At 44.6% G+C, this 12,794-nt stretch overlaps 1 protein-coding gene across 4 annotated transcripts in view; it reads right to left on the reverse strand.

Annotated features, from left to right (window-relative positions):
- SLC1A2 (solute carrier family 1 member 2) overlaps positions 1-12,794 on the reverse strand; it is a 106,894-nt gene that overhangs the window by 34,434 nt on the left and 59,666 nt on the right. For all 4 annotated transcript variants that reach the window (XM_074809777.1, XM_074809776.1, XM_074809775.1 and 1 more), the window contains exons 2-4: positions 4,322-4,461; positions 1,578-1,730; positions 692-942 (exon numbers count right to left, since the gene is read on the reverse strand). In XM_074809777.1, coding sequence (XP_074665878.1) covers positions 692-942; positions 1,578-1,730; positions 4,322-4,451 — 534 coding nt within the window. In that variant the 5' untranslated portion in view covers positions 4,452-4,461. The remainder of the gene's footprint in view (positions 1-691; positions 943-1,577; positions 1,731-4,321; positions 4,462-12,794) is intronic.

A 12,794-nucleotide genomic window follows, 5' to 3' on the forward strand; every position in this document is an offset into this window, starting at 1 on the left:
CAGAAATTAGGAAGCATGCATTTTTCATTTTTTTTCCCCTTGAAGTGAAGCTGGTTTGATGAAGCATTGGTGAAAAGCTTTTACACAAAATTATCTACCTACAGAGCAAGTGACACATGATGCAAGCATCCTTCATTCCCAGCATGCTCTAAACCTGGCCTGATGGAGCCACCTGTAGGTGGGTCAGCTGCTTGACGGTACTATCTCCACCTAGTCTGAACTCTAATACAGCAACAGAAGTTATGAGAGGTTGGGTTTTGTGGTACATTTCCACTGGCAACCAGCCGGAGTGAAGACTATCCATATACTACAAACAGGGCATTGCAGAACCATCAGCTCTGTAACTAACAACCAAGATCAAATTCAACCTGGGTGAAAGGTCCCATAACTCATCAGCTGTTCAGCCCCAAGCCACCATTCGTGACTGTATATATTGTACAAAAAGTGAGGAAAAAAATATAGGTTTACTAAAAATCATCTCCTTTTGAAAAATCTATTAATTTAAATAACTACAACATAAACCAAAGCAGCTATAAATAATGTTCTTTCATTTACCTGCTCAAGACTTAAGACCTGTATTTCACTTCGCATCATCATTTCTGTCATTTGCCTAAACAATGACATTAACTCTACAGACATCCCTGGCAAGTAAAAGATGTAAAAAATATTACCAAGGAGTAGAAGGATTTACCTGCTGAAAGCATGCTTGGACTAGATTTTCAGGGAACAGGTTTCGGATCAGATCCAAGAAAGCATCCAGACTAGATACTTCATCGTTCTTCTTCCCTTGACCAAGCTGTTTCCTGAGTTTCGGATTCCCTGGATGGATGGCTAAAACCAAAATCACGCCCAGCACAGCAGCAATAATAGTGGTGGACATGTAGTAGACCATGGCTCTTGTACCCAATCGGCCACTTGCTTTAGCGTCTAAACCAGACAGTCCTGCAGGTGTTTTATTTTAAGAAACAAACAAATACATTGAGACTCAATATCCAATTCAATAATAATCAAATAAAATCCTTTATAACTTGCAAAGTTTAATGACTGCCTACAAGTGTCTACTTTTGTCCCTGTGAAATTCTCACCACTACATAGATTACTGAAGCTTCTCCCTCCAGTTCTTACGTGAACAGTGTCTGCTGCTACTAATTTAAAGAGAAGCATTTCAGAGTCCATCTAATCGCAGAGGAGGCATTGAAAAATAGAGGAAGATATCACACCACCCTTTTGCCCGTGATTGCTGCAAACTGGTCATGACACGTGGCTGACACCACAGGCTAGGCTACGCTCACTAGTGTCATGCCATCTTATTTGCAAGGTCCAACCCAGGAATCAGGTGAAACAGCGTATTAAGAAATTTTTGATGTTCAGGAAGGCAGTATGCGTGCATGGGCTTGAAAATAAATCCACTGGAGCACCTACGTATTAAAGCCAATTAAGTTAATCAGAAATTAACTCTGAAATACACAACTGCAAAATCCCTGAAAGGATCACACTATTCTTCCTACATCACAAAAAGCAAACCAGGTGATACCTGTAGCAAGCATCTTCAAGTATTTATGGCTAATAGAACTTACCTGTGATTAAACTGGAGATAATTAAAGGGAGGATCAGCATTTTTAGCATCCTCATAAGTATATCTCCTGGGAAGGCTATTAACATGACGATGTCAGGGTCAATAGGTGTTGCTAGACGAAGAAGACCCCCACACAGTGCACCCAGGATGACACCTGGAAGAAGAATAAAGGAGAGCAGGTAGTAACAAATATACCTGAATGCGCATTGATTACCCAGAACAGCCTAGAAGAAAAATGCAGCTAATTTTTAGTACACAAGGCAGCCAGTTTTTGATAGAGGCAGATTTTGGAATCAGCCTTCTGATTAATATGAGGATGTAACACACTTACCATGTATCTCATGATTAAAGAGAAGTGGTCCTGATGTAGAGTCTTCTGCCAGCTGAGCTTACACCTAATGTACTATTCTGCTGCTCCAAATACATATTTGCTGCAAACCATAATGTTATTGAGGTCTACTAATACTGTGTAGGCCTTGCAGTACAAGGAGGGATAGTCAAATATAATCAATAGAATCACAGAATCATAGAATGGTTTGGGTTGGAAGGGACCTTAAAGATCATCCAGTCCCACCCCCCTGCCATGGGCAGGGACACCTTCCACTAGCCCAGGTTGCCCAAAGCCCCGTCCAACCTGGCCTTGAACCCTTCCAGGGAGGGGGCAGCCACAGCTTCTCTGGGCAACCTGTGCCAGGGCCTCACCACCCTCACAGGGGAGAATTTCTTCCTAATATCTTATCTAAATCTATCCTCTGTCAGTTTAAAACTGTTACCCCTTGTCCTAGCCCTACATTCCCTGATAAAAAGTCCCTCCCTGGCTGCCCTAAGGTCTCCCTGGAGCCTTCTCTTCTCCAGCTGAACCCCCCCAACTCTCTCAGCCTGTCCTCACAGGGGGGTGCTCCAGCCCCCCGAGCATCTTCGTGGCCTCCTCTGGCCCCGCTCGAGCAGGTCCGTGTCCTTCTGATGTTGGTGCCCCCAGAGCTGGACCCAGCACTGCAGGGGGGTCTCACAGAGCGGAGCAGAGGGGGAGAATCCCCCCCTCACCCTGCTGCCCACACTGCTCTGGATGCAGCCCAGCACACGGGTGGCTTTCTGGGCTGCGAGCGCACATTGCTGGCTCACAGTCACTTTTCCATCCCCTAATGCCCCCAAGTCCTTCTCCTTGGGGCTGCTCTCCATCCACTCCTCACCCAGCCTGTGTTTGTGCCCGGGATTGCCCTGACCCATGGGCAGGACCTTGCACTTGGCCTTGTTGAACTCCATGAGGTTCACATAGTCCCATCTCTCCAGCCTGTCCAGGTCCCTCTGGATGGCACATCCCTTCCCTCCAGTGTGTCGACTGCACGACTCACCTTGGTGTCATATAATCATAAAATCATGTTCACATAATCATTCTACAGCTGGCAAAATTGAGGCACTGAGATGTGAAGTGATATATATATATATATATATATAAGGCCATACAGAACTGACAGAAGAGCCAGGGTTCAGACCCAGCATAAGAATGGTACCACTTGAAAACAAGGTCAGCAAGAGCAGCTCTTTTACAGCCTAAGACAACCCCTGCAGGAAAGCTAGAATAGTCTTGTGAAGAAAACAGATTCAAGTTTCATTCGGGGGGTTTTGGAAGGGAGTGTCTGGTCTGGAACACTGCACATACCATTGAAGAAAACTTGGTTCGTCATACTCGTTTATTACTCCCTCCCGTTGATGTTCTGCATCCTTCTCTTCTCTTTGTGCTAACGTTCACGAATCACAAACAATCCCTTCATCACTTAGATTTGTACATTGATAACACCTAAACCCCTCTCTCCAGATTGAGGCTGTTAAAGCATAGTCTAACAAAAAAAAGATCATGTTTACTTTCATAACATGGTCTTTGTGAATGGATATTTTATGTTTACATCCAGGATGCCTTTGTTTTCCTGAGCCCAAGCCCAAGCCTCCAGTGTAGTAAAACTTGACAGCAAAGCCTGATTTGCAGCAACTATGACTCTCTGAAGTATCAGTTTGATACAATGGAAAATATATGTGTATCTAAAATTTTTTCTGGAACCGCATCAAGAAACTTCTAAAGATGATTCAAAGCAAATACTGTCTAAACACTATAGAAGTATGGGGTTTGAAGGCTGAAAAATATGGATGTAAAATGTGCAGCTCAAGACCAGCTGCAGCTGGTCTTTCAAACAATAACAAAATAGAGTATGTCTGTGAATTTGCTGCATTTGTCTGTTAGGCTTGCAGTGAAAAAGAAACAGGCAAAGAGCCAGTGAACCACAATAAAATGTCAAACTGTTCCATATTTGGAAGCTGCTAAAGCCAGAGGCAATGTTCAGGATGAGATCACGGAGCACTGGCTTACAGCTACAGAGAGGGGGACAAACCTTAAAAGCAGTGGAGAATGAACTGAGAGATAAAAGACGAAGGCAAGGAAAGTTTTAAGAGTTTTTGCATTTTTTCAAATAGCTGGCAGAAAAAAGGAGTAGTGCATTTAGATCTACGGAATGGCATGGGTCTGACAGGCCTTGGGACTGAGATTACACTCCGTTCAAAACCAGATACAGAATGTCACCTGGCTGGTGGGGATTTGTCCCCTGTTGCATCAGTAATACCCTGCCCACCTGACCTAAAGCGACAATGCCTATGGGCGTCCCATCACCCTCTGGCTGGCCCAGCTGATGACCACAGACAGGACCGACCTGAGCAAAGACACAGAGAAGGTCCAGAGTAGCAGATGCAGCTTACCGAGCACAGTCAGAGTCAGCAGCAGGTTCCTGTGGAGCGACTGGCAGAACTGCACACATACGTTCCTGGATCTGTGCTCCACTGGACTTAAGTGACTTTCATGCATCCGCACTTCTACTTGCTTAGGCATATTGTTGGCACTAGAATAAAAAATGAAAATCAAGTAAAAGTTATAGCACAAGGTGCCAAAGTGAGAGGAAAGTCTGGATTACTTCCATCATATATATAAATGGGGAATCTGATGCATATTCCATCGCTTCCCACATTTCACACACACCGTATATATGCTGCTCTGAAGAAGTCTCTGAAATGGCAATGGTTTGTCCTTCTAAAGGTGCAGCCTTTAAGCTAATTTTTACAGTCACCTCTCAAATGGTGGAGTTGTAAACAGAATTAATTCACTGGACACATCATCCCAATGGTTTCACAGACTAAACTATTGGTCTTGGTCTGGAAAATTCAGTTTCCCCAAAGATCATCCCTGTCTACTTCAGTAGGAGAGATGGCTGAAGAACAAAGCTTCTATTAGCAGGAAAATGGAGATTTCAATACCTTATTTAATTCCAATTCAGGAAAAGAGTTTAAAAATGAGGATTTATTTGCAAAATAAAGCATTCCAGAATATTTTTGCTTAATCTTCCCAAAACGTCTCATTTCAACATTAATATTTTATTGTAATGTAATAAGAATGTTGGGGTCAGAAGAATCTTTTTCAACTTGGTTCTAATGAGACTTGAACAACTGCCTCTGAAAATTAGGCAGAAAACTACGCATTCCCCAAGAAAACCTTTGGTTTCACTGAATTGGCAGCGCTTAGAGGAAAAAGTTTTTTGACTAACTCTGGTTTATATTTGAGTAAGTGATATGCACATGAGTGCAGGACTTCGAAAGCCATGCCTCTAACTTTCTCAACTCCTGAGAAGTCATTAGCAATAGAATCTCTTTTTATATACACAATACTAAAATGTACTTGAAAAAAATACTAAAAATACTACTACAAATAAAACATAGCTTCCCTAAAAGTTAAGGCTGTCTACTTAAATATGAGGAATGGGTAAAGAGCAAATTTTTTATTATCAAGAAAAGATATATTTTGAGATCTGGTCTTATGCCAGATTAGGACAAGATTTTAGAACAAGGAAACCAAATCTTCCTCTACAACAGCAGACTGAGCTCTACAGACCTGAAACAGATCTGAAAAGATATATAAAGTTTCAATGTTCTCAGTATTAAACTACTTCCAGGGAATCAAAACATTTTTTTGTTATATATAATATAGTTTCTTGTCTTCATAAAGTTTCTCACAGAAAGTTACAGTTAGACCTGCAATAAGAATTCAGTCATTTTGATGCAAACAGTTCCATGATTTTCCCTTTCAAAGTGAAACAGCATTTCTTTCCAATATAGTTGGTTGTTAAAAAAGTAGCACCAGCAGAAAATGCATTAGAGAACAATCTTTTTTTTTCAAGTGGAAAAAACCCCCCAAGTCTTGTAAATTTTATTCCGTACCTTTTTAAATATTTTACAATGATGGTTGCAAGGAAATGTACTGCTGGTGGTGGAATAACAAACAAGAATATCAGTGCACATTCTGAGAGCTTAAATGTGAAGCATGCCTACTTCTTGAAGACTTATGAATGCAAGTATGAGAGATACGTAAGGATTAACCAGGGGATAATGTGCATAGCAGTTATTTGAGGAATTATGAGAAAGATGAGACAGTGACTGCAGTTCTCATGCACATGGGTCACAGAGCCATGAAATCACTGGTGGAAGTGTGCCACAAAGTCAAGGAACTTGGGATCCAAACTTTGCAGCTGGAGATTACATCTAATTTTACTTGCACTCTGAACACGAATGTATAACTTGTTTAGACCTATTATTCACTACAGGTTGATTATATATTCCTCTGAAAATCTGAAATATGGACAGCTGAAAGTAATTCAGAAGAAGACCTTGGAGGCTCTTCCATTAGCAAATAATTAGGTGAACTGGAATCACAGAATCATCCAGGTTGGAAAAGACCTTGAAGATCCTCCGGTCCAATCATGAACCTCACACTGACCGTTCTCAACTCCACCAGATCCCTCAGCGCTGGGTCAACCCGACTCTTCAACCCCTCCAGGGATGGGGACTCCCCCCCTGCCCTGGACAGCCCATTCCAACGCCCAACAACCCCTTCTGCAAAGAAATCCTTCCTAAGAGCCAGTCTGACCCTGCCCTGGTGCAGCTTGAGGCCATTCCCTCTTGTCCTGGCGCTGGTTCCTTGGCTCAAGAGACTCATCCCCCCTCTCTGCACCCTCCTTTCAGGCAGTTGTAGAGGGCCATGAGGTCTCCCCTCAGCCTCCTCTTCTCCAGACTAAACCCCCCCAGTTCCCTCAGCCGCTCCCCATCAGACCTGTGCTCCAGACCCTGCACCAGCTCCGTTGCCCTTCTCTGGACACGCTTGAGTCATTCAATGGCCTTTTTGGAGTGAGGGGCCCAAAACTGAGCCCACTCATCGAGGGGCGGCCTCACCAGTGCCAACTACAGGGGTCAGATCCCTTCCCTGTCTCTGCTGGACAGTAAACAGAAGCACTTGGTGATGTTATATGTCTTTCTAGGGTTTTGCTTTGGGCTAGGTTTAGTCTAGCTTCCTGGACTCTTTCCCACCTGATGCCATGCCTATTATCTTCATACCGTCCAATGGAAGGCCACCTCACAAATATCTGCTTCCTCAGCTGTGGGCCTTTTCTCTAATTCACAGACAACGGAAGCATGTCATTCCCCTGACACCACTGCTGAAATAAGTCCTCCCACGCAGAAGCACGCCTCTTGTCCTGTTCTTGTATTCAAGCCTTATTTCTATTCCCATCCATTTCTAAGTGACAGCATGTTGTTTGCTGGCCAGATCCCCCTTCCACTCCCAGTCTGGTAAGCATACGAAGGTTCATAAAGGGAGGGGATGGTGGATCTACTCCCACAGCTGCAGTGACTACTTCAGGGTTATACCCCCAGTGAACCGAAGCCAGCCCTGCTTGAGGTGGTCAAACAACACAGAGTTTTTACATGATAGCAACCATCTTCTTCAAAAGTTCAGCCATGTAAAATGTAGATATCCAAATACCCTCTCAGAGAAGGAAATGAGGACACAAAGCTCGTTAAGGACATTCCTAAATTTCCAGGAACTTAATACCATATTGCGTGCTTCCCTCGAGTGCAAAATATGGGTTTTACACTCTCCAGCTCCTGAAGATTGTAAGTGAACCCTCAGCATGGACTGAAATTCTGATTGGCATGGGTTTTTTAAATAAAAAGAACCAGTACTAAAATACGATAACCATGCAGATCAGTAACAAAAAGTGTTGAAGGATGAATATCATCACATGAAAAATAGTACCACAAAGGATAATAATCGAAGCATTTGCACTGTTAGCACTGCTCTTAGCAATGAGATTTTTACCACCAGACCAAAGACAAAGTATTGTTCCAGGCTTTTGAATACGTTGTGGGGGAGAGAGAAGGGGAAACAATAATGAAATAAAAAACTGTGAAGGATAAGAGAAGCTTCTTGTGTAGCACATGACAAAATTTTGCACCAGAAATTTTCTATCCAGTTACTAGATGATGAAAAATCTCTTTGACCTCTGACTCAAGAAAATGAACTTATGGACTGAGTCAGAAAAATCATAGAATGGTTTAGGTTGGAAGGGACCTTAAAAATCATTCAGTTCCAAACCCCCTGCCATGGGCAGGGACACCTTCCGCTAGCCCAGGTTGCCCAAAGCCCCGTCCAACCTGGCCTTGAACCCTTCCAGGGAGGGGGCAGCCACAGCTTCTCTGGGCAACCTGTGCCAGGGCCTCACCACCCTCACACGGAAGAATTTCTTCCTGATAGCTAATGTCAATCTGCCCTCTGTCAGTTTAAAACCGTTACCCCTCTTCCTGTCCCTACACACCCTGATCAAGAGTCCCTCCCCCCTTTCCTGTAGCCCCTTTAAGCCCTGGGAGGCCGCTCTAAGGTCTCCCCGGAGCCTTCTCTTCTCCAGCTGAACCCCCCCAACTCTCTCAGCCTGTCCTCACAGGGGGGTGCTCCAGCCCCCCGAGCATCTTCGTGGCCTCCTCTGGCCCCGCTCAAGCAGGTCCATGTCCTTCTGATGTTGGTGCCCCCAGAGCTGGACACAGCACTGCAGGGGGGTCTCACGAGAGCGGAGCAGAGGGGGAGAATCCCCCCCCTCGCCTTGCTGGCCACACTGCTCTGGGTGCAGCCCAGCACACAGGTGGCTTTGTGGGCTGCGAGTGCACATTGCTGGCTCACAGTCACTTTTCCACCCACTGCTACCCTCAAGTCCTCCTCCTTGGGGCTGCTCTCCATCCACTCCTCACCCAGCCTGTGTTTGTGTTTGGGTTTGCCCTGACCTATGTGCAGGACTTTGCCCTTGGCCTTGTTGAACTCCATGAGGTTTGCGCAGGCCCATCTCTCCAGCCTGTCCAGGTCCCTCTGGATGGCACATCCCATCCCTCAGGTGTGTCAACCACACCACACAGTTTGGGGTCGTCAGCAAACTTGCTGAGGGTGCCTCGATCCCACTGTCCATGTCACCAAGAAAGATACTAAATAGCACTGGTCCCAGCCTCGACCCCTGATGAATGCTACTTGTCACTGATCTCAAGTTGAACATCGAGCTGTTGACCAGAAGTCTTTGAGTGTGACCAAGCCAATTTCTTATCCAGCAAGCGGTCCATCCATCAAATCCATGTCTCTCCAATTTAGAGACAAGGATGTTATGTGGGACAGTGACAAATGCTTTGCACAAATCCAGGTAGATGATGTCAGTTGCTCTTCCCTTATCAAACACCGTCGTAGAAGGTCACCAAATTCACCAGGCACGATTTGCACTTAGTGAAGCCATGTTGGCTGTTAACAATCACCTGCCTGTTTTCCATGTGCTCTAGCATAGTTTCCAGGAGGATCCGCTCTGTGATATCGCTGGGCACAGAGATGAGACTGAATGGCCTGTAGCTCCCTGGGTCCTCTTTATTTCCCTTTTTAAAAATAGGGGTTATGTTACCCCTTTTCCAGTCAGCAGAAACTTCACTGGACTGCCACAGCTTCTCAAATACAATGGACAGTGGCTTAGTCACTTCATCCACCAGCTCCCTCAGGAGCCACAGATGTATCTCATTAGGTCCACTGGACTTGTGCACCTTCTGGTTCCTTAGATGGTCTTGAACCTGATCTTCTCCTACAGCAGGCAGTTCTTCATTCTCCCAGCCCCTGCCTTTGCCTTCTGCATCTTGGGCAGTGTGGCTGGAGCCCTTGCCAGTGAAGACTGAGGCAAAAAAGTCATTAAGTACCTTGGCCTTTTTCATATCCCAGGTGGCCAAGTTTCCCTTTTCCTTCCAGAGAGGGCCGACATTTTCCCTAGTCTTCCTTTTATCACTGATGTACCTCTAAAAGTTTTTTTTGTTGCCCTTGATGTCCCTGGCCAGATATAATTCTATCAGGGCTTTGGCCTTCCTAACCTGATCCCTGGTTGCTCCAACAGTTTCTCTCTACTCCTCCCAGGCTACCTCTCCTTGCTTCCATCCTCTGTAGGCTTCTTTCTTGTGTTTGAGCTCATCCAGGATCTCCCTGTTCATCCATGCAGGCCCCCTGGCACTCCTACCTGACTTTGTTGGGATGCATCACTCCTGAGCTTGGAGGAGGTGATTCTTGAATATCAACCAGCTTTCTTGGACCCCTCTTCCCTCCAGGGCTTTACCCCATGCTACTTGGCCAAGCAGATCCCTGAAGAGGCCAGAGTCTGCTCTCCTGAAGTCCAGGCTAGTGAGCTTGCTGCACCCCCTCCTCACTGCCCTAAAGATCTTGAACTCCACCATTTCATGGTCACTGCAGCCAAGGCTGTCATTGAGCTTCACACTCCCCCCCAGTCCTTCCTTGTTGGCGAGAACAAGGTCCAGCACAGCACCTCTCTTCATTGGCTCCTCTATCACTTGGAGAAGAAAGCTATCATCAATGCACTCCAGGAACCTTCTGGATTGCTTATGCCCTGCTGTGTTGTCCCTCCAACAGATATCACGGTGGTTGAAGTCCCCCATGAGGACCAGGGCTTGTGAATGTGAGGCTGCTCCTGCCTGTCTATAGAGGGCCTCATCTGCTCAATCCTCCTGGTTGGGTGGCCTGCAGCAGACCCCCACTATAATGTCACCCGTCCCTGCCCTCTTTAATCCCAACCCATAAGCTCTCTTTTGGCGCCTCACCCATTCCCAAGCAGAGCTCCACGCACTCCAGCTGGTCGTTGACATAGAGGGTGACCCCCACTCCTCATCTTCCCTGCCTGTCCTCCCTAAAGAACCTGTATTCATCCATTCCTTGTGCTGGTTTTGTGCCTCTACTTGCATCCTGTAAATGATGTTTAGCTCCAGAAGAATGCAGAACTTTTTGCACCTGAAACCTGCAGTCACATAATGACATAATTGCAAGAAGTTCCTATTAAAATCAATGGAAGATGCACAGATGTAAGTTAGGGCAGAATCTGGGCCCTTATGGACCAAATCCCCCTGGATCTGTCCTACTCCTCTGCTGTCTGTCACTGACATCAGTGCATGCTCACAGGCACAGCTTTCTCCATACCATGAGGCCATAGTGCCATGTTAAATCATGCAGGGAAGGGGCTTAAATATGTATAAGGCTTTCTTGTGCTTCAGATTTTCTTACTGAAGGAACAAATTAATGCATGAGAGTGGAGCCTGACTGTGCCCCAACTCATGGGCAGTGCTGGGACTCATACAAAGCCAGAAGTGTACCAACAACATGAGTCCCTCCCATGCAGCTGAACACCACTAAGATAATCTCTATGTTAATGGCACCTCTGTACATAGGTATCACAAAACAGTGCAGAATGCATTTTAGCAGCTGTGATCTTTCAAACATGCAAATGCTTACCTTGGTTAAATAAACCATTGTTCCACTGCACTGAGCTTCTACAGCTATTCAAACAAACGAAGCGTTCTGAATGCTCGTCTGAAACCCATCAGGCCAAAATCTCTTTTAGGCTAACTTCACTGAAGCCAGAACATGATAACATAAATTAATTCTGCTCATTATTTTCATATGTCAGAGTGACAAGCAGCCAAACAGCTAAGTTCCAAAATAGGCCCCCAGGGAACTGCAAGAACTGAGACCTTCAAAGAAGGTGATATTTTCTGCCAACTACAGGCGCTTGAAAACATTAACAGGATTTATAAAAAAACGAACCAAATACTGGAAAATATGTAGTCACATGAAACAGCACATCACATGAAACTGCACATACCAAGAGCCAGACATACGTAGTGGCTTTTGAACGATTATGATCTGCTGCCTAACTCAGTGTCACCTATTCTTCTCCCTTTTGAGGCAGCGCTTATCCCCAGAGAAGGAGAGGAACTCCTTTGAGCCCTGGAGATTTGATTTTTATCCACCTTAGGAGAATACACAAGTGTCTCAAAGTGAACACAATCTGTATTTTCACTGACTTCAAACACACTCTACTATGCCAAGGCAACATGTAAGTGTATTAATAGAAATGAGTATCAGAATTAAACTGCAATTTTACTGCTTTTGAAGCAAAGAAACAATCTCTTCCCTGAATAGTCAGGAAATTAGCTGCTTACTCTTTCCACTGTCCCTCATCCCCACAAGTATGTACAAGGTACAAGAAAAAAAATCTGTCCATAAGCATTTGATTTTAGATTATCTGAATATTTACAGTTAGTTTAGCATATGAGATATACAGTGCTATATGAGATAATCACTTTATCTGCAGTTTCTAAACTGTAGTCTGTTTCTCTTGCTGGGTGCTACGCATAATGGGGTCAAAATGCAGGAAAACGATTTATTAAAACAGCAGGGTCCCTGGGATTTTTTGTTCCTATTTCCTCTAAGCATTTTTCTTAGGTTTTATTTTACCTCCCTCTGGGAAAGTCTGCTGTTCTATTTCTTTACAACTGTTTCTTTCTTGTATTCCCCCTGAAGCTTCTAGGCCTAAAAGGCTGGAAAAAGTGTTTTCTTCTTTTCCTTGGTTACCAAATAGAACTCCTTTCCTCATAAAAGTTAAGGGTTAACAATTTACACAGTGCTTGAGTGACAGTGCCCTTTTATTTTCAGTCAGTTATAGGGAAAGAATTCTGCATCTCCCAAACACCCAGCTTAGCATAAACCTAGAGTAGAGACTAGAGGGAAAAAATAATCTTTCATCTAAATGAAAAATATAGGCAAAGATCATAACCGGGCTAGTGAAAACAGATGCTGTGGATGGGGTAAATTAGCAGAGACTGTGTTTAATCTGTGTAAGGTATTTCAGCTGTGTCAATTAATCAAGCAGGTAATTCTCAGTATAAAAGTCTGCTTTGGTTAGCACTGCCTTAGAGATTAATTTGGGGTTTTTTGGGGGGGGGGGGGGGGGTGGTAATAATAAGCTGTTTAGCGGAGAGGTTCTTGTTAATATAG

Source organism: Strix aluco, chromosome 31, assembly GCF_031877795.1.
Source record: "Strix aluco isolate bStrAlu1 chromosome 31, bStrAlu1.hap1, whole genome shotgun sequence".
Taxonomy (NCBI): domain Eukaryota; kingdom Metazoa; phylum Chordata; class Aves; order Strigiformes; family Strigidae; genus Strix; species Strix aluco.